Source organism: Lactuca saligna, chromosome 5 (genome assembly GCF_052625555.1).
Source record: "Lactuca saligna cultivar CGN05327 chromosome 5, ASM5262555v1, whole genome shotgun sequence".
Taxonomy (NCBI): domain Eukaryota; kingdom Viridiplantae; phylum Streptophyta; class Magnoliopsida; order Asterales; family Asteraceae; genus Lactuca; species Lactuca saligna.
The window spans coordinates 143,290,152-143,312,239 of NC_136421.1; the positions used below are offsets into that span (position 1 = coordinate 143,290,152).

General features: G+C 37.9%; 1 protein-coding gene and 1 non-coding gene across 2 annotated transcripts; both read right to left on the reverse strand.

Moving 5' to 3' along the window:
- Window positions 1-792: 792 nt before the first annotated feature.
- Window positions 793-899, reverse strand: LOC144999015 (small nucleolar RNA R71). The gene has a single exon (XR_013660543.1). It is a non-coding gene; the product is annotated as a small nucleolar RNA R71 (small nucleolar RNA).
- Window positions 900-18,476: 17,577 nt separating this feature from the next.
- Window positions 18,477-19,978, reverse strand: LOC144997147 (large ribosomal subunit protein eL6-like). The gene is made up of 4 exons (XM_078956979.1): window positions 19,619-19,978; window positions 19,415-19,521; window positions 19,044-19,225; window positions 18,477-18,760 (listed from the first exon to the last, which is right to left on the reverse strand). The coding sequence occupies exons 1-4, from the start codon at window positions 19,873-19,875 to the stop codon at window positions 18,605-18,607; spliced, it is 702 nt and encodes a 233-aa protein (XP_078813105.1). The 5' UTR covers window positions 19,876-19,978; the 3' UTR covers window positions 18,477-18,604.
- Window positions 19,979-22,088: the final 2,110 nt, after the last annotated feature.

Genomic DNA, 22,088 nt, shown 5'->3' on the forward strand with positions numbered 1-22,088 from the left:
CTCGCCGAGTGCAATCGCACCTACTCGGCGAGTAGCAGTTTAGTCAGCAGTAGATTTTCTTTATTTTTACAATCTTTTTGTTCTTTTTACGCTTTTTATTTTATTGATTTCAGGACTTTCATGACCAGAGGAGCAAACACACCACTAGTACCCCCGTTTGAAGACCCCGAATCCGCATTGAAAAGAAACAAAGGGAAGGACGTGGAGAGTTCAAGCACACCAAAGAAATCACCATTGTCCAACTTGAAGACTGTTTTTCGGAAAAAGAAGAGCGGTAAATCAGGAGCTTCTAGCGCTTCTTTGATAATTGAGGAGCCAATTCAAGAAGATATTGGATACGAGACCGAGGAAGAAGAGGAGGCAACGTACGAGCAAGAAACCGAGTCGGAGGAAGAGTTAGCGTTCACTATGGATAACATTGATGAAATCCCCATGGGAGAATGGAAGAAGAGGATGCGCGACGACCATGGCCTGGGACTTGTGCAACCCGCAATTCCCGCGACTACTACCTTCGAACTAAAAGGTCATATCCTAGCTTCACTCAAGGAAATACCTTTCTATGGGAAAGATCATGAAGATGCCTACAAACATTTGGATGAAGTCAATGATGTTGCTGATTACTTCAATATTCCAAATGTAACCCGCGAAACTCAACTACTTCGTATGCTTCCGGTAACCTTCAAGGGTGCTGCTAAAGACTGGCTCAAGTCACTTCCCCCCGGATCAGTCACTACTTGGGCCAGAATGAAGGAAGAATTTATTGATCACTTTTGCCCACCATCCAAGATAGCCAAACTGAAGAAGGCCATTGCAAACTTTGAACAACAAGTTGGAGAGTCTTTATATGAAGCATGGGAGAGGTACAAAGGTCTGCTAAGAAACTGCCCACACCATGATCTAAACAGCCAGCAAGAAGTTTCCATCTTCTATGATGGAGTCAATGTCACAACCCGGCAGTTGCTAGACTCGCAAGGCCCACTTACAAAGAAGCCACCCCCGGTGATTAAAGAATTGATTGAAGAATCCTCTAAACACTCTAGAGAATACCACAACCCGAGGAATGATGTCACGAGGGGAGCCGCGTATGCTGCTACTGAAGATTTATCCGCGGTCATGGCCATGTTAAAAACCATGGATAGGAGAATGGACAAAATGGATCAAACTATCCATGCTATTCGGGTGGGTTGTGAAAACTGCAATGGACCTCACCTCACTAGAGATTGCGATTTGGATGAGAATGGCAACAAGAAGGCACAAGCATGTTATTCGAGCGGTGACCGGTATGATGAGGACTGGCGCAAACAAAAGAAAGAGTGGCTGCCTTACGAAGAGTACAAGAAGGCCAAGGAGGAGAAGTATAGACAAAAAGAGAGAGGCTTTTATCAAAAGGAGGAGTCGGTGCAAGAGAGGAAGCCAAGCTTGGAAGATATGCTTACTAAATTTGTGGCTGCTTCCGAGAAAAGACATAGTGACCATGATGCTGCTATCCAAGAAACAAGAACCATGCTCAGGAACCAGCAAGCATCCATCCACAACATAGAAACGCAGCTTGGGCAACTTGCTCAACAACTAAACCAAAGGTCACCGGGTGAGCTTCCAAGCAAAACCGAGAACAACCCACGAGGCACACAAGTAAACATTGTCACAACGAAAAGTGGGAAGATCATCACTCCCCTGGCCCCCATTCGAACTGAAGCAACTAGGGACTCGCAGAAGGAAGGAACTGAAGAACGAGCAGAAAACCAAGATTCACAATCTGAGAGTTCTACTCGCCGAGTAGGGCCTATGGACTCGGCGAGTACCCCAGCAAAATCGAATGAACAGCCTCCCTTGAAGCCATACCAGCCTCCAATGCCATACCCAGCCCGAGCCAAGAAAGAGAAGCATGAAGAGGAATATCAGAAGTTTCTAGACCACATTAAAACTCTTCAAATCAACATTCCTTTCATTGAAGTCGTCATGCAAATGCCCAAGTATGCTAAGTTCCTTAAGGAACTCCTCACCAATAGAAGAAAGATGGAGGAAGTGCAAAAGGTAGTGCTTAATGAGAACTGCTCCGTCGCAATGCTAAACAAGTTACCAAAGAAGAAGGGTGATCCAGGGAGCTTAACTTTACCTTGCCAATTTGGCAACTTGGCTGCAATTCATGTCTTAGCTGATTCTGGAGCAAGTGTGAACCTTATGCCATACTCGTTCTTTAAGAAGCTAGACCTCCCGGAGCCAAGGCCAATTCGAATGGCAATTCATTTGGCAAACAAGACTGTCACCTTCCCAAGAGGCATTTGTGAAGATTTGCTAGTGAAAGTGAAAAAATTTGTCTTCCCAGCTGATTTCATCATTCTAGACATGGAGGCAGATCTGCAAGTGCCAATTATCCTTGGAAGGCCCTTCCTCAACACACCTAGCGCTATCGTATACATGAGAGATTCTAAGCTCACCTTGTGAGTTGGGGACGATTCAATAACATTCGGGGTAGACCAAGCCATGAAGTACTCTAGGAGTAGTGACGACACGGCATTCTCAATCGACATGCTCGACGAACTATTGGAGGAAGACATACCTGAAGATTCCAACAAGTTTGCAGCTTTGGATGAAGCATTTGACCCAGAAAAGGACTTACTAGAGATTGAAATACTGTTGGAAGAAGCGGAGTATGAAGAAATAATGAAGCAATCTGAGAGCCCTACTCGCCGAGTAGACCCGATCTACTCGCCGAGTACATCTGAAGAAAAGCCAGAAGTCGTGAATGCAGCTACAAACTCGCCGAGTACCAAACCTGTACTCGGCGAGTCCGTCACTAAGCACAACCAAATGGAGCTTAAAACATTACCTGACCATCTAGAGTATGCCTTTCTGGAAGAAGGAAATCAGAAGCCTGTGATCATAGCCTCGGATCTATCCAAGACGGAAAAGGAAGAACTTGTACACGTGTTGAAGAAAAGGAAAAGAGCCATCGCATGGAGCATCTCCGACATCAAATGAATAAGCCCATCCTATTGCTCTCACAAAATCAATTTAGAAGAAGGAGCAAGGTCGGTAGTGCAGCACCAAAGACGATTGAACTCGAACATGCAGGAAGTCGTCAAGAAGGAGGTGGTCAAGCTCTTAGATGCAGGAATCATCTACTCCATTTCCGATAGTCCATGGGTGAGTCCGGTCCAAGTGGTGCCCAAGAAAGGAGGAATGACGGTCATCACCAACGAAAAGAACGAGTTAATTCTGATGCGAACGGTAACCGGTTGGCGAGTGTGCATCGATTATCGAAAGCTAAACGATGCCACTCGTAAAGACCATTTCCCCCTTCCTTTCATAGATCAAATGTTAGAGATACTATCGGGCCATAGCTATTACTGCTTTCTAGATGGGTTTTCAGGGTATTTTCAAATACCCATAGACCCAATGGACCAAGAAAAGACCACCTTCACATGCCCAAGTGGGACTTTCGCCTATAGACGCATGCCTTTTGGACTATGCAATGCACCTGCGACATTTCAAAGGTGTATGACCGCCATATTCCATGATATGGTGGAAAATTCATGGAGGTCTTTATGGATGACTTTTCTGTATTCGGATCTTCATTCCATGACTGTCTCACAAATCTTGACTCAATGCTTGCTAGGTGTGAGAAAACCGACTTGGTCCTAAATTGGGAAAAATGTCACTTCATGGTCAAGGAGGGTATAGTTTTGGGACACAAAGTCTCTAAAAAGGGAATTGAGGTGGATCGGGCAAATATAGACACCATTGCCAAATTACCCCCACCAACTAATGTGAAGGGCATTAGGAGTTTTTTGGGACACGCAGGTTTTTACCGGCGTTTTATAAAGGATTTTTCCAAAATCACGAAACCTCTAACACAATTATTACTAAAAGATGCACCCTTTAATTCTACTAAAGAGTGTTTAGAGGCATTTGAATTTCTAAAGGAAAAATTAACTAATGCCCCGATCATTATAGCACCAAACTGGAACTTACCCTTTGAGATCATGTGTGATGCTAGTGACTATGCATTAGGAGCGGTCCTTGGTCAAAGGGTTGATAAGCACTTTCAACCCATCTATTATGCTAGCAAGACCTTAAACCCCGCCCAAGAGAATTATACTACTACTGAAAAAGAATTTTTAGCCGTGGTTTATGCTTTTGACAAGTTTCTCCCTTACTTGGTTTTATCTAAAACCACTGTTTTTACTGACCACTCGGCTATCAAGTATTTGTTTTCCAAACAGGATGCCAAGCCAAGACTAATACGATGGGTGCTGCTTCTTCAAGAATTCGATATAGAGATACGATACAAGAAAGGAATGGAGAATGTAGCGGCCGATCATTTATCTAGGCTCGAGAACCCGCAATTGCAAGAAGATAAGGATGGAGACGACTTTCCGGATGAATACATTATGGTGTCCGTGGGAGAGGAGCCATGGTTCGCAGACATAGCTAACTATTTAGCTACAAATTATGTCCCGAAGGATTATAGTAATCAACAAAAGAAGAAATTCTTTGCGGAGATCAAATACTACTTTTGGGACGATCCATACCTCTTCCGAAGCTATGCGGATGGAATTATAAGAAGATGTGTGTTCGGGAAGGAAATCCGAAGAATACTAGAACATTGCCATAGCAGGCCCACGGGAGGACATCATGGAGCACACTATACCACAAAGAAGATCTTTGACATTGGGTTCTATTGGCCTACAATCTTCAAAGATGCAGCCCAATATGTCAAGGAATGTGATGCTTGTCAAAGGGTGGGAAACATTTCATCTCGAAATGAAATGCCACAACATAGCATTCAAGTGTGCGAGGTGTTCGACGTATGGGGCATTGACTTCATGGGACCTTTTCCCACATCCAAAGGAAACAAGTACATACTAGTGGCGGTCGATTATGTCTCAAAATGGGTGGAGGCGTAGGCTTTACCTACAAATGACGGACGGGTAGTGGTACGATTCTTAAAGAAACTATTCTCCCGGTTTGGTGTTCTGAAGGCCCTGATTAGTAACCGAGGCACACACTTTTCCAATGATCAATTGGAAAAGGTGCTCAAGAAATATGGGGTGACCCATAAGTTCTCCACATCATACCATCCACAAACTAGTGGACAAACTGAAGTGACCAATCGAGCCTTGAAGCGTATTTTAGAGAAGTTGGTGGGAAGCAACCGCAAGGAATGGTCGGATAAATTGGATGACGCGCTATGGGCATTTCGTACCGCTTTCAAAACACCTATTGGTACTACACCATATAGGTTGATTTATGGAAAGCAATGCCATCTACCGGTCGAGATCGAGCATAAGGCATATTGGGCTTTAAAGAGGTGCAACTTCGATATAGAAGAATTGAAGACCAACCGTTTGATGCAAATGAATGCCCTTGAAGAACTCCGAAATGATGCTTATTCTAGTTCGTGGCTCTATAAAGAAAAGACCAAGAGATGGCATGATAAAAGAATCAAGAGCAAAGACATTCATGAAGGCCAAAAAGTATTGCTTTTCAATTCCCGATTAAAACTTTTCTCGGGCAAACTCAAATCAAGGTGGGATGGCCCCTTTTTGGTCAAGACGGTGTTTCCACACGGGGCTATAGAATTGATATCAAGAGACGGCACACCATTCAAAGTCAATGGTCATAGAGTGAAGAAATATGAAGAAGGTGTCCCCCGAAATGAAGGATTGGAGGAGCTGCTACTGTGCGGAATTGCAAACACGTAGACGGGGCGGAGTCCAGCTAATGACTCCATCAAAAGAAGCGCTTCTCGGGAGGCAACCCGAGTTTCAAGTTTGCATTTTCTTTCCTTTTCTTTATTTTTCATTTTGTTTTTTTCTCATTCTTCTTCGTTTATTCTATGTCTCTAAGTGCTTGAGGACAAGCTATGCTGTGAGTGTGGGGTGGAGGGGCTAAACAAATGAATTGATACATTAAAATTGGTCAAATTACAAAATTTTTCAACCTGTGACATCTACTCGGCGAGTATATCGACTATACTCGGCGAGTAAATGCTCGATTGCAGCCAAAAGTTGATAACACGCGTGTCTACTCGGCGAGTAGACCCATTCTACTCGGCGAGTAGCCGGTTCAAACCCAGTAAAATAAAGCCTGTAAAAAAATGTTATTATTCACCAATTCATCCCAACACTCGCCGAGCACTTCCTCTCAGCCGCCTCCCTAAGCATTTTTCAAGAACTCTCCAAATTTCTACTCTTTTCTCTTCATTCAACCAACAAGGTAACATCTTTACCCTTTAATTTCATGAAAGGTTCAATCTTTATCATAGATCTGCCCATATTTGATGTGATTTCGGATTTGGGGAGTTTTTCCCAATTTCTAGGGTTTTGATTTAGTCATGAATTAGATGTTGTTAGGAGTAATTTCTTCAAGATCTATGGTTAGAAAAGTAATTACAACAAAACCCTATGAACAATTTGGACTATTGCACGGATTACACAGATCCGATCTCGATCTGTCAAGAAGTTTATACTACTCGCCGAGTAGGTTTGTGTACTCGGCAAGTAGGTCACAATCAGATCATATATTTTCCTGTTTTAATTACTGGGTGTTGTTTGTTGTTGTGTTTTTGATATGTGTATGCAGATAGCATGGCAAGAATAGGTCAATCCTCACGTGGGGGAAGCCATGGTGATATGCCATGGTTAGCCTTTCAACAAATCACCTCCAAATCATCCAAAACTCGAGCCCTAAACAGGTTGGAAGCACTTCGACAGAAAGAAATCCACCTACCGAATGCAGTGGATTAGGGATGGATGGGCAATGTTGGCTTGGAAGAAGAACTCACCCCATACTTGGTGAAAGATTGTAACTTGGGCTATGCCAACATCACTTGTGATGGTTGGTTGCAATTGTTCAAAATCCAAGAGCCGGTATACACGGAGTTGTGCTGGGAATTCTTTGCTACCATCTCATTCCGAGGTGGTAGTGAGTTTTACAATCCTAACACGATTTCGTTTTCTTTGGGTGGGGAGCTGCGACAATGCAGCATGGTTGAGTTCTCTTGGCGGTTGGGCATTTACGACCAAGACATGGCAATGAAGGATTATTTTGAAGCCTTCTTGGAGAATACCTACAAAGAACTTCCCGAGGAGGTGGTGGCATCAACATGGTGGAGTACAATTGCTAACCGAGTCTACATACCTTCCACTGCTCAAGAAGGTCATATCCGTTCTCCGATCCACCGACTCATTCACCGGTTCGTTGCAAGCACGATCAACATGCGGAAGGATGGGGACAAAGTTCCCACCCTTGACATCTTCTACTTGTGGAGTATCATCACTCCCGACGTCTTCTACAACCTTCCATACTGCATTGCTAAATTTCTTGCGGAGGGGGCGGTCAAGGAGAAGATAAATTCGAAGATAAATGGGGGCATGTTCATTACTCGGCTTGCGAAATCATTTGGGATCTTGGATTTGCCGCAAGCTCAAGCGCTAACGATTATCCACCCTCCTCCGTTCAACACTGCACTTTATAGGAGGGCTCGGATAGTTGAAAATTTTGGTGATTCCTTTACTATTCCGAATGAAGATGAGCCGGTGGTCCCCGAGGAGCCGGGAAGGCGGGTTAGGCCAAGGAGCGAACGGGTACGGGAAGACCCACCGGTTATTCCGGTGGAGGATAACGAGGGTTGGAACCAAGTAGAGTACCGACACTACTTGGATGATATTGGGCGAGGGGTTAATTACACCAATCAATCCTTCGAGTATCTTTTCCAACAAATGTACATTTCCCCGAGGCCTGGACCCGGCTACCCTTATATTATGGATTGGGACGAGAGGATGCGGAGAAGGGGTGGAGAAGGAGGTAGTGGAGCTGGAGGAGCCGGAATGGAAGAGGAAGATTGAAGATTTTGCTTTGTTTTTTTTTAATGATGTTTTGTTTTAAGACAATTGTGGACATGTTGGATTTGGTTATGTGGTTGAAATATTAGTGTTACTGTTAGTTTTCTTTTCAGGTATTGAAGCTAGGAAGCATGCTAATTAGGAAGGGTCAAGGGAGGAAAGAGAGACTTTTTGAGTGATTATGGAGTCTTGTTCCTAGGATTGAGTCCGTACGAGTCAAGAGTCTTATGGAGTGTTGCTGTTTAGGAAATTCGCGTGAGAGTACATTTATACTTCCATTTCAACACCAAAGTCAAGAGAGACAGCAGTTCAAAGAAATCTGGAAATATACGCCCTACTCGCCGAGTGCACTAACACTACTCGGCGAGTACATCTGCTTTTACACGAACTGCTTTGCCATCGAGTTCTACTCGCCGAGTCTATACGCTACTCGCCGAGTAGCCTGCTGCATGAGGAGTTTCTGAATTGCTCTGGCTAATTTTTCTGCACCATTCATATACTCTTTATGAATTACTACTGAAGATTTTTCAACAACCCTGTTCCTTGGAGTTTTTCGAGCTATCAACCACACGAGACGTATGACGCCCATGCCATGGATGAGCTGTTCCCATGGTTAAAGTCAACAGAAGAAGGAGTTGAAGAAGAGAGTGTCAACCTAGCGACTGCTACCCCAGGGGAGTTTGTTCCAACTTTCTCTCTATTTGCATTTTTAGTTGGTATAATATGCAATGAGGGCATTGCATAAAATAAGTGTGGGGTAGGGGGTTAGTCACATCTTAGAACACTTAGAATCTTAATTTAGGCTAATTTTTAAAAAATTGTTGCATACCAAAAAATGCTTAGGTCTTCAATTAGAAAATTTTGGTAAAAAAATTAGGATTCCATATTAGAATTGCGTTAAAAATTGCATGAAAACTCAAATGTTTAGTTGAGCCTATATACGTTCTAGTGCATTTGTGGCTTCCTTATTTCAGTGAAATCATGAGACAAAAACACGACCTTGCTCAGCCTGAGGGATGCAATATGTTTAGCAGCCTAAACCTGAAATGTATCCAGGAAAGTTTTTATCATTAGCCAATAAAGGTTGAGATTGAGCGCCCTTGCTTAAGCATGTAGGGATTTGAGTGAAAAAATTGAGAAATACATGAAAAAAAAGAAGAGAATTACTAGAAAAGTTGTAGGAATTTTGGATCAAATGAAGTGAAGATCTAAAGATCAAAGTTCCAAGAAATCCAAAAAGTTGAAGATACCAAAAGTCAATACAAGTTGGTGAATTCAAAGATATCAAAGATCAAATATCAAGAAAGTGAAGAATTCAAAGAGCTCCATAGTGGGATCGAAAAGTTGTAATTCTAGAATATGTATGCTTGGGTTGCTCAATTAAAAATACCTTGAGGGTAAAGAGATTTTCTGAGGATGGATTCGGAGGGTTGCATAAAATGAGCATAGTTCGGGGTGAGTGGGCGAATGTTTATGAGGATTGTGAGTATTTGAAGTATTGGGGGTTTTTAGGAAATTTTAGACACAAATGCATGCGTTGCGGTCTTGGCATAATGGCTGGGTTGGATTGGAGTTATTATATGTGATTCTAATATGTTTAAAATCTAGTTTTGCTTGGGGGCAAGCAAAAGTCAAGTGTGGGGTATTTTGATATGTGAATAATTAGTTAATTATTTAGCATATATTCTTAGTTGTTTTTGATTAATTATGTGAAGAATGTGGACAAAAGGTACTTAAAATGTTGTGAATTGTGTTTTCAGTCCAAAAGATATGCTTGGAAGCAAAAAGGAGAAAATGGAAGCAATTGAAGATCAAAGAGTGAAAGAAGGGGATATACTCGGCGAGTAGATCGACCCTACTCGGCGAGTACACGAGGATATTCCAGAAGATAAATACGACTGTTGATTCAAGACGGATAAGTATGGATCTACTCGGCGAGTTGATTCTGCTACTCGCCGAGTACACCCTGTTTTGGGATATCTATAAAACACGAATCCTTATCTCATGGGATGATACTCCTGGCGATTTTTGAAGGTTTAGCTGCGACTAAGAGATTCAGAAGACGCTAAGGAACCCTAGGCTTCAATATTTGGAAGAATTCAAGCAATTAGGTTAATTCTACCACTTAGACTTAGGAATTGAATATGTTTGCTTTAGTAAACTTTGTTTTTATGTTTGTTTCTACTGCAATTATGAGCTAAATTCATTTTTGTTTCTGTTTGGGGAATACCAAAGAACTCCTATGGTTTGATCATTGATTATTGCTTAATTGTCTATTGGTGATTTATTAAATTAAGTTTGTTAAAGAACCTTATGTATTAATCACTATTATTTTCTGTTAATTGGAAGGCAATTAGGTTGCATGAACATCACTTAATTGTTAACCTCATATGTCTATGTGAATGCTAAACCATATGCTTAGAAGTAATGATTATGAAACTAAGATTAATAAGAAAGTAGGAAGATTAATGTGTGAGCTTGTTTGAGAAACCATCAACAAGAGGTTAATTGAATTGATAACTTAATTGACCATTACAAATCTTATTTAATCCAAATAATTAATCTAGGGAATTAATTAGTATAAACACTTGATCAACGCTTAAATTAGTTAATTGTCTAAGGGTTAGGAGTAATGAATATGAACCTAACTATTATAATTGGTAACCAATAGCAATTAATCTACCTTAAACTTAAATAACCATAGGAGTGAATTGGTTGAACCTAAATAGAAACATCTTTATCAAATTTGGTGAATAGTTGTTGCTTTAGTTAATTAGTTAATTTAGTTTGTCTAAGTTTCTAGTCTTGCAAAACTAGAGAAAAACCCTTTACTTTTATTATTTGTTTTAGTTAAAATTAGTTATTAGTTTAATTTTCCGTTCCCTGAGTTCGATACCTTACTTATCAATCTATACCACTTAAAGACAGGTTCACTGCCTTTGTGTGCTCAATTTATTAATAAAAAGTAGGGATAAAACTAGTTGGTTTTACACACATCAGGTATCGTGTTTTATGAGCATCTTAATGATTATGCAACCATGTCACAATTGATCCTCTAAGGACATCTTGGTGCATTTGTATGGCTCAGAAGAGGAATCGAATATTGATGAAATGATTTAATCAAGAGATGATTCATACTTCGTATTAAATCAAGTTTTAGAGTCATACTTTAAGTAGATTTATAACACCTCATGATATGTGGACCAGAAAAAGTTTTCTTACTTTAGCACATTTGAAATTGGTAGTTGTGATGTTTTGGTTAAAACAAAGATAAACTAAGACCAATTAAATGAAGTGTTTTCTTAATAAGTACCCACACTATCTCTTGAATATTTATTTGTTAAGGAAAGTTCCTTAACAAAGAAACTTATATATCAAGAAGTCAGTGGGAGTCTTAATGGTCTTGAATAGTTTTATGAGTCAATCAAGAATAAACCTTTTAGTTATCACTAACACACAACCTGAGGTTGATAACCTATCGTGTTGAGTTGACACATTCTTGTTTCTACGCACCTTCCAGTTGAGTTGGTAATGCATGCAAGTTCTATGGTTCTCATTTGACTGCAAGAGGCAAAGCATGTTGGTCAGTGATAGTACATTGGTTAATGGAAGTGAGCTGCTTAAACAACATGGAAGACATGGTAGTCCCTTGTGCTACCGGAAGGCAAGAGATTAAGAATAAGTAAAGTTCAGTCCATTAAAGGAAACCTAAATTTGATTTTGTCTTTGTCCTAGACCTTATCTTATGATGGTAGGTTGGAAATGACAGATTCACATGGATAGGAACAAATACACCATAAAATCTAAGTGGCAAATGGTTTCGCTCTAATTCATGGAAATGATTATGAGGAAACACTTTCGCTGGTAGATTTTAAATCTGATTGATATCATGCTTAATAGTGTGATAATTGTGTTCTCAAATTCGTATATGATTATGGCATCCATTTTCATAGTTCGAATTATGAGAAATGGCAAGGGTATCTTGGGATGAAATCTTAGAATGATATCTTAGGATGATATCTTGAGTCGAAGTGATTTCGTTTGTTATCTTGAGATTCATGTATTCGCATAATATCTTAGATACTTTGTTTAATATCTTAGGATGCCTTCGTTGTTTTAAATCTTTGGTTTTGATCTTAGATCCGGATATCTCTGACTTAGTTAACATGATCATGTTCTCACCAATTGACAACATAAAAATGTTGCAAATCTTGGGATAACCTCGTCTGAGGGTTATTCTCTTGGGATATTCCCTTGGCTTGAGTTAAACATGTTAATGTTAAATGTGTGGATATAAGTTCCCGACTATAGGATATGTTGGTTTCATTCTATTAAACTTTAATTAAGTTCTAGTAAATAGATAGTAATATGGAGGTTGTCTATTACTAAAGCGTAAGTCAATCCCCATATCCTTTGACTATCACTAGAAATCGTGAGTCCAAGAGAGGTGTTTAAAACTAATCTAATAGAAAGACGTAAGTCATTAAACCTTATAAGGTATCTTGGATACCTTAGATCGTAGGAGGGGTGATCAGCCCCTAAAATCTTGGTCAATATCTTCGATGTCTGCAAAACAAAGATCTTACGTAAAGGGTGGGTGTTAGCTTGGCTAACACCCCTCCGATGCTTAAGTATGTATCAGGAATAAGAATGTATAATTGATAATTGAAATAAGGAACTTATGAATTTCGTATGCGAAAGTTATGAATTTATGAAGTTCGGGGCGCAAACCCCAAAGCTGTGTTAGAGACCACGGCGTGGAAAGCAATGCCACGACGTGACAAGCCTTCTGACACCTACGAGAGTCCCCCATATGCAACTTAAGATGATGCATGCAGTGATGACCAAGCCCACGACATGGAAAAAGGTTCCACGACGTGGCAAGGGCCAGTTTTGCCCTATAAATAGATTTGAAGGGCCAGCCGAGTTTAGTTGCTCATTCTCTCATCTCTCACCCATATTACCTCAATTTACGTGCAAAGAAGTACCCCCAAATCCCCGGTATCATCCTGAGACCCGAAGCGAGTCCCGAAGCCCGAAGATCCCGAGAAGAAAAGAGTTTCCGAGCCGAAGCTCTACCCGCGAGGAGTCCGGTTTTTTGTGAAGATCTTCCAGATCTACCGAAGAATACTACTTCCACAAGTTGTAGTGTTGTCTGGTCATCTTCTGATCAAGTGAGTGTATAGTCCCTTTCATGAACACGATTTTAATACAAGTATTGTTTGAATGTATTAAGTATATGTTTGGTGTGAGTGTATAGTCACTTTCATCTTACACATATATATGAAGTATTTTATAAAATACGTGCTATGTGTATAATATAAAGTTGTTTATACGTGTGAGTGTGTGATTACTTTCTTCTAACACATAAATATAAAGTATTAGCTATGAAATACGTGCTATGGGTTATATATTATTTGTCTATTTGAGATGGGCTTGGAATTGATGTTTTTATACGGGTGTTAAATGATTTAAATTGTGCTTGTATTTATATCTACAAAAATGTTGGGTAGAACATGGGTAGATGGAATAGTTGGTGACGATGTGACTTAGTGCCTATCGAATAAACCTTGGTGACGATGTGACTTAGTGCCTATTAAGTAAACCCTGGCGACTATGCGACTTAGTGCCTATCGAGTAAACCTTGGTGATGATGTGACTTCGTGCCTATTAAGTAAACCCTGGCGACTATGCGACTTACTGCCTATCAAGTAAACCTTGGTGACGATGTGACTTCGTGCCTATTGTATAAACCTTGGTGACTATGGTGTTAGCGCCTACTGTTAAGTGAGCCTTGGTGACTATGGAGTTAGCGCCTGATAGCTATGGATTTAGTACCTGAGAGATAAATGTTGATAACTATGGACTTAGTACCTGATAGATAAACTTTGGCAGCAATGGACTTCGTGCCAATTCCATAGGTAAATCCTTAGGAATGAATGAATGAAGGATAGTTGATTTTTAGAGTAAAACCTTAAGAAATAAAGAGGATAATGGGGATGGGTATTTGGGTTGATTGTTTGATAATTGAATATAATAAATGTATTATTGTGGGTTGAAAACCCTATATGCTCACCAGGCTCCCAAGCCTGACCCACTCAGTTTTCTTTGCATTACAGGTAATGGCACAAGAGTATAAATTGGTGGACTTGACGAGAGATTTTTGATTATAGATCAGTAGTTACAAATAACTGTTGTAAGGTCTACTGTTTATGCTTTTGGTCTGTATCAGAACATGACATCCCGAGGTTTTATTATTTAATGAAAATACGTTATCTTTGAGAAATGTTTTGATAAATGGTTATCATATTTTGTTTTTGGGACAAATTCCGCAACATTTTTCTTTAAACGATTACTCTGATTTTAAAATAAAGCATAAACAAACCGGTCTTTTCTGATCGAGAAATTGGGGATGTCACAGTTGGTATCAGAGCATTAGTTTAAACGAACTAGTAATTTGTAGGATTTATAGACTTAAACTTAGAATGCTAAGCGATGATTGTGAGATGAGTGTCTACATATTTTAGGCACGAGCACTGGTATATTTTAGGAAAGATGCCTAAAATGCTTTTATGTGTTAAATGCTATATGTTTTCCATATATGAAATTGTTTGTTTGGATCTATGGTTTGTTGCCAACCGGATCTAGAAACCTTATGTGTTTAGGATTCTAAGCGTATGATTACGATATTAGGACTGGCATGTAAACGTTTCGGAGAGATAAGGAGATTTATACGTCTATCGTACTAAAAGCTTTCTTATCTTAAATTCTCGCCCGGTGCACCGCACGTCTGCTTGGATGTACAAAACGTTATGGTGAAGATTCGTAGAGAATTGAGTAAATGGAGGAAATGAAAGGCGTATGATAGTGAATGACACCTATCGAAAGATATCGTAAGAGTGGTGTCTTGCCTTTAGTTTATGTTTGATAAAATAACGGAATGTTTAGAGGAGTACGGTACGTCTGAAGTACACCTTCGATTGGCAGGATGATGGAACGATTGGTGTAATTCTTGAAGTTATCCCATAATCTAAAATTTCCATCACCAATCGAGTTGAAGTATGATTGATGACAGAAGATACGCATGGAAGAAGTCCTAGTAGAGTCTAGGAAAAAAAAATATGATTAATTGTACACATTCGTATGTGTTAAATTGTTTTGTGATTTTAGGACTTGGGGACTAAGAGACAATACTTGGGATGAGTATGAGTAGGTGTGAATAGTAGTAGAGATCTATACTACTGGAAGCACAGGACTCACGCTTGGATCAGGGAAAGTCACAAGGTTACCAAGAAGCTTGTAATTGAGTTCGTTTTTATTCAAGTATGTCATTACCATTGTTTCGGTAATGACTAGTAAGATGGTTGTTATTCCGACCCTAGTGGTCATATCAAATTGAGTTTGACTATGATGAGAGGTCGTTAGAACACGACCCATCGGTCTGTTACAATAGATAAATAAAAGAATTTACCCTGAGAAGAAGAAGGAGTCCACAATAAGGACTTATTTGGTAACTTGAAGGTTACGATTGAAAGTACAACATAGTACGATAAGCAAATGCAAGATTGGGCATCTTCTGCGGTCAAGAAAGCCATAGAGTTAAATACTCTTTCGAGGAAACATAGAAGTTACGGTTATTACCTAGGATGAAGAAATAGCATCTGGAATCATTATGCAAGTCCTATTCCGTTGATGATTCCGGGACGTAATCATCCTAAGGGGAGATAATTGTAACTTTCGTAGATTAGGGCTAGTCAATTTAGAGACAATAAGCATCAAAAGTGCGTTAGATCTGATCCCACATCGGCTGGGAAGGAGAACTAAGCATTCCTTATAAGGGGTGTGGATACCTTCCCTATCACAACACGTTCTAAAGCCGTGAGGGCAGCAGATCCCATAAGAACTCTGCAGTTAAGCGTGCTCGGGCGGGAGTAGTACCGGGATGGGTGACCCCATGGGAAGTCCTCGTGCCGAGTGGCTCAAAGCGGACAATATTGTGATACGTGCCAGAGGGGGATGTTACCATTGGTATCAGAGCCACGGCACGGGTCGATGTGTTCGATGGGGACGTCGAACCCTATAATGGGGGATGAAAGTGGGTTAGATCTGATCCCACATCTGCTGGGAATGAGAACTAAGCATTCCTTATAAGGGGTGTGGATACCTTCCCTATCACAACGCATTTTAAAGTCGTAAGGGCAGCAGATCCCATAAGAACTCTGCAGTTAAGCGTGCTCGGGCGGGAGTAGTACCAAGATGGGTGACCCCCTGGGAAGTCCTCGTGCCGAGTGGCTCAAAGCGGACAATATTGTGATATGTGCCAGAGGGGGATGTTACATGGACCGAACCGACTCGAACCCGAAAATCGAATAAGTCTAATTGCATGAATCGAAAACCGAACCGATTAACCAATACGGGTTCAATTCGGTTCAGGTATTAATCGGTTCGGTTCGATTATTCCCCGAATAATATGTACAAGATGATTAAGGACCTAATATAACCGAAAAAACAGAATAAACCGTATTAGGATTCTATAACCCAAATAATAGAATAAAAATATACTTTTATACATGAACGTAAAACATTCAAAGACTAATATAACACATTGAAAGAATAGCATTTACATAGTAGATTACATAATAAGAATTAATTTCTTACTTGAGTTTCTTGAGTTGGAGCCTAATTTTTCATGACTAGACAAAGTAAGAATTCGTGAATCCTTAGAGACAATAGGATGGGTCGATTTATGAAAGTCTGAAACAAGAGGAATGATCAACAGAAGTGATTTCGAGTTTGGAAATAGTTGAGAATATTGGTTGATTTTGAAACGACAAAATCAAGTGTAGGGTTTTTTTCTGTTATGAACGATGAGGACAGAAGTTTAAATCGTGATTTTGATTTCTATCGATAAGAGAAATGGGACGAGGAATGCTTATTCGGGTCATGTATTTAGAATTGCTTATTCGGGCCTAGTTCGGTTTGGTTTGGTTCGGTTCGGGTTTCCGGGCCAAAATCTCATCCTTAGACAGATGTATTTGATTAGTATGTATTTGGACTTTAAAGCAACCAACGTAATCAACCCATAAAAGTTGATATCAGTGGTTATATCTACCCCAAAACATATGTAATCTAGAACAATATATTGTAATGATATGTCGATTCGCCCCTATGGACCACAACTATAAATATGCACTCTAAAAACTTGATTTTACAAACAATTTTTTTTTTTCGCGAAAACTATTTGTATGTAGACAGACAAATTTTCTCAAAACAGAACAACAATGCAATATAAATACACTAATAATAATATAAACACTCTGGAATACAATCTGAACATAAATCCATATAGCACTTTTTATTCCGGAATATACACAAATTCCAAAGTTCATATCTTCTCTAATAAATAAAGGTTTTTTTTTAATCATTTGTCACACTCTTATTCAATTTGTCAAATGTCATTTTATAATTATTTTGAATTAATTTCTTTTTCACATGCCATTTTATGGGTTTTTCTATTTTAATAAATTTCATATAATATTTCAATGTAATAATTACAATAAATATAATAATAAATAAATATCAATTTCATTAATGGACTTACATTTTTATTTGAAAATTCTCAAATTAAACATCATTAATTTACTTTGTTTATTTATTTAAATTTAAAAGATAAAAAGAAAATCAATTTTAATAATTCATTATTTTTCTTATTTTTATAATTCAAAGTTCTTAAATATTTAGACATTTATATTTAATTTTTTTAATTAACTTTTAATTTTTTTTTAATTAACTCATATACATCTTAATTTTTTTTAATTAACTCATATACATCTAACCAAGGTTGTCAAGATCAGGATCTTACATAGGATCGTTTTTAGGTTTGCAAGATCGGGATTGAGATCCTAAGATCCTACAAAATAAAATACAATTTTAATTTATAATATTTAATCATGAAAAATATTTCAAACATTTAATTATTCGTTCAAAAGTTATGAAAATTTCAAAATATTAGTAATAAGTTACAATAAAAAACGATAAATGGTAGATTGGTAAAGAGTAAAAGATATAAAATGGTTAAAAAAAGATTCATTTGCAAAAAAAAAAAAAAAAAAAAAAATCAAGGGAAGGTAGGATCGGATCGGATCTCGATCCTACCCAAAATACGATCCGGATCGTTTTTCATTCCTAGGATCGTACGATCATACGTTCAGGATCGCGATTTTGACAACAATGCATCTAACTAAGAAATAACTTTTAATGCTCAAAGAAGCTATATTTCCAAGTCATTTTCTAAATTTAAAAAAGAAAAAGGTCATGATTATCAAAACTTCAATTATACTAGTTAGTTTATTCAAAAAAAAAACATAATTACATAATTAGCATTAAAATATATCTCTAAGACTCTAAACAAAAAAAAAAAAAAGAACGTAATCTTTCTTTATTTTCTTTAACTTTATAAATATTAAATAAGTTAGCAAGTATAGTTCCAAAACCATATTACATAATTAGCATTAAAATATATCTGTAACTCAATCTTTCTTTATTTCTTTAACTTTATAAAAATATTAAATAAGTTAAAAAGTATAGTTCCAAAACCCCAAGACCCAAATAAACAACAAGAAACCATCATGCAAAATCTCAAATTTAATAATAATATCACGACAACAAAAAACAAAGCTACCAAGTCAAAGATGAACTCAAACAAAAGAAACTCGACGCTAATAAATGTGTTGAAATGCATATCATCATATCATCTAAAATACAAGCTCATGTGGTTTCATTCCTGCCTTAAGAGAAAATCTTGCACCCAAATAACTCTTCAATTCAGGAACACCCTCAATTGATTTAATCAAAGCCGCGTCTACTGTTTTTTGATCATCCTTTTTCTCTTGTGGCAGCTGACTCTTCTCCTATATAAATTTCAAATTCAAACCAATAAATCAAAATTAGAACATTATTATCTGAAAAATCATTAATAAATAAACATAGGATAATGACCATGCTATTCATGTAATATATAGCAATGTACATTAAAACTGATTTGTACTTAGTCCTGTTAATCTAGGCCTCTCATTAATTTTATGATTCTATGTCTATATACTTATTAGGGTATTTTGGATGATATAACGTTGAGATACTTTTCACCAAAAAGATAAGAATTTTTATTGCAAAATAACAGAAAATTTCAATGACCTCTTTTTCAGCTTCAAAGAACTCTCCTTCACCCTTCTTATTCTTCTTCTCGACTTTCTTGGAGAAATACTTGTCATCAAACTTCTCAGCATTTACTCCATTAATGTCGACCTTGGTTGAAGTGGCAATTACGTATGACTGGTTCACCCTTCTCAATGGAACACCATTAATCTTGAATGGACCTGAAAAGCCCTAGATTGTTTAGCGATCAAAGCTCTAAAGACTTTGCTAAAAAAAACAAAATTTAAGAAGAATAAGAAAAGCTATATGTCGAATTTGAAGCAATACTGTCATAAACTCATCAAATCAAAGCTACACTTAATTTGTTGTTGATTAATACCCGATATACAAACAGAAAACGAAAAGCTCACCGGTGACGAGAAGCAATCCAGATGTAAGTTGTTTCAAGAACACAACTCTCTTCCCCTTGAACCTTCCAGCCAATATAATCAACACAGTTCCTGGAGTGATACTAGCTCTACATAACATGAAAAGCATACATCAAATCAAAATGAACACGCATTAAATTTTGAAAAACAATCGAGAAGAACTGAAGAGTTATCGTGTAAATCAACCTGAGCTTAGTGGGCCTGGCTTTGCGCTTGTTGACAAGGGGTTTCTTGACATCATCGGCAGGGTAAAACTTCGGTGGCTTGACGGCGACGGGGGCGTCGGCGGGCTTCTTCTCGTGGGTAGGGAATTTTCCGCCGTTTTTGGCCTTGATGGCCCAGAGTCCTCTCTTGTGGTACATCTGGGAGCGGGAGTATTTCCCGACACCCCTGATGAGATCTGGGTTCCGGCATGTGTGGGGAGCTCTCTGCTTTGGCGCCATTGATGGATGACCTTCTGCTGCTTCGCTTGCTCCGGCGGTGTGGAAATGAGGCGACGAAGAAGAAGGGGTTTTGAAGAAAATTGGTGATTCTAATACTTTTGCAGAAACCCTACTTGGTGTTCTTTGGGCTTTCTCTTCATTTCGGATTGGACAAGTCCTAGTTGAGCTTATTTGCTGGCCCGTTTTATTTTTTTCTAAGTACATCCCATTTGATAAAGATAATAGAGATTATTTTAATAAAATTTATTTAATTATAACAAATGTTTTTGGTATATTTTAAGGGAAATAAATTTAGCTAATAATTATACATGAACTATTTAAAGGAAATAACTATCTTTCTCAAGTTTCTAAAAAATGACCATTTAATCTTGAATACATTATTTCATAATAGTTAAGGTCATTGTGGAGTTGGTGGTAGTTGGCAGAAGATTCGTCTGGAATCAAAAAATCGTGCATTTTCAAACTGAAAAACTTCATTTCGGATCTATTATCTAGAATGTGCGGGCATTCTAGAGTAATATTCTTGGAGTGTTATTTGTTATTGTTGTTGCATAAAACAAAATACAGCTTTTGGTACTAAAAAAATTAAGTTTGTATACACAGTTATTTAAAGTACATATCTGTAGTGGAGGACAATTGGCATGAATTGATGGATATATGCAATATATTGCTCCAAACTACACACATTTTGGTGTAGAGTTAAGTAGTGATATCAACATTATGGACTAATTATGTTGGTAACTTCAAAGTTCATGTTACATACTAATCACCGTCTAACTTTTCAATAGTTTAACTATGATAAAGTTTTAAAGAAAACTAACTTAATCCCTTCTATGTTAAACATACAAAAACCATTACTCCATGTTTCATAACTAGAGGGCCTACGTAGCCTCAACTAAGAAGTTATACCCTCACCCATTTTTCAATTTTTTTTTCGTGTGTTTCATCATTTTCTCCAAGTCGTAATGCTCCAAAATATTTTTGTATTTATTTAGGTACATTATTCTAGTATGTCCCTCTTCGTGGCAGATATCACATCTTATATCTTTTGGCAACTTTGATTCACACTCTTTCCTATGATGTCCATGTAGTAACACTCTAAAATATTTGTGCATTTCTTTGGGTACATGACTCGAGTGTGTCCCTCTTCATGACATATCTCACATCTTATATATTTTGACAACTTTGCTTCACACTCTTTCCTATGATGTCTTTCTTTTCCACGTCAGAAACATCGGGATGTTCCAAAGATACATTCTCCTAGTGTCTTTTAAGATACTTATTATATATTTCAAAATTTTCGTCTTGTTTACTATTTTCTTCTACAAAGCTTCCAATGAATAATGTTATCACTATTGCAACAAGCACCATGGGGGTTGCATTACAATATATGAATATTTTAGAGGGTAAGCCTTTAGCATAACAATAGATTTTTTCTTCCTCAGTAAGCCACACATATTCAAACAAAGCCAACGAAGCCAACATCCTTGTAAACGTGTCGGTGTACTCGTGAATCAACATGTTTTTTTTATAAAACAAGGAATTCCTCCAAATTCTCCTTAGACGAACATACGTCTAATTCTTCGTGATGAACTTCATACTTGCTTTTCTTCCTTTCCATTTTGCTATAAAATAGTACTGTTAAGAAGCTTCAAAATCTTTCGTCTTCTATTTCCACGCTTAAAATCTTTGTTGTATGATAATATGACAACTTATTACAACATCATCTCATCAAAAAGGTTTCACTTAATTGTTATAAACAATAGTTCTAAGTACCAGCATCCAACTTTGTTTTAGTTTTAATCTAGTCATATAACATGACTTTAACATTTCTAAGCAATAGAGTATGTTTATCATATCATAGGAACATTTTTTCATAAACGTGTTTCACATCAATCTAGGCATATAATCCTATAAGCAATTCTAGCATTCTTAAGGAAACATGCAATCTCTTTCTCATAGTTTAAGCATAAGAAGGATAATCCAATCTAATTTGCTTAATCAATGGCTTGATATCAAATTGTTATATTCATACAAATTTTTACCAATATAATATTATGATTGTTCACTTAACATAACATTTAAGTCATGTCAAATATTTAGTTTTACAAAAATTTCAAAAACATTTATCAGGCTTTACAAAAGTTTGGTGTTACAACAGTAATATCACATCCATAGTAAAAAAGAAAGGATTATACTATCCGATGTAACAT

Excerpts from the sequence above, each read along its gene's own strand:
- LOC144997147 (XM_078956979.1), bottom strand. The coding sequence starts at position 19,875 with ATGGCGCCAAAGCAGAGAGCTCCCCACACATGCCGGAACCCAGATCTC. Across the intron at positions 19,226-19,414 it reads TGGATTGCTTCTCGTCACCG|GTCCATTCAAGATTAATGGT; the intron begins GTGAGCTTTTCG and ends AGGGCTTTTCAG. Across the intron at positions 18,761-19,043 it reads TCTTTGAAGCTGAAAAAGAG|GAGAAGAGTCAGCTGCCACA; the intron begins GTCATTGAAATT and ends AAATTTATATAG.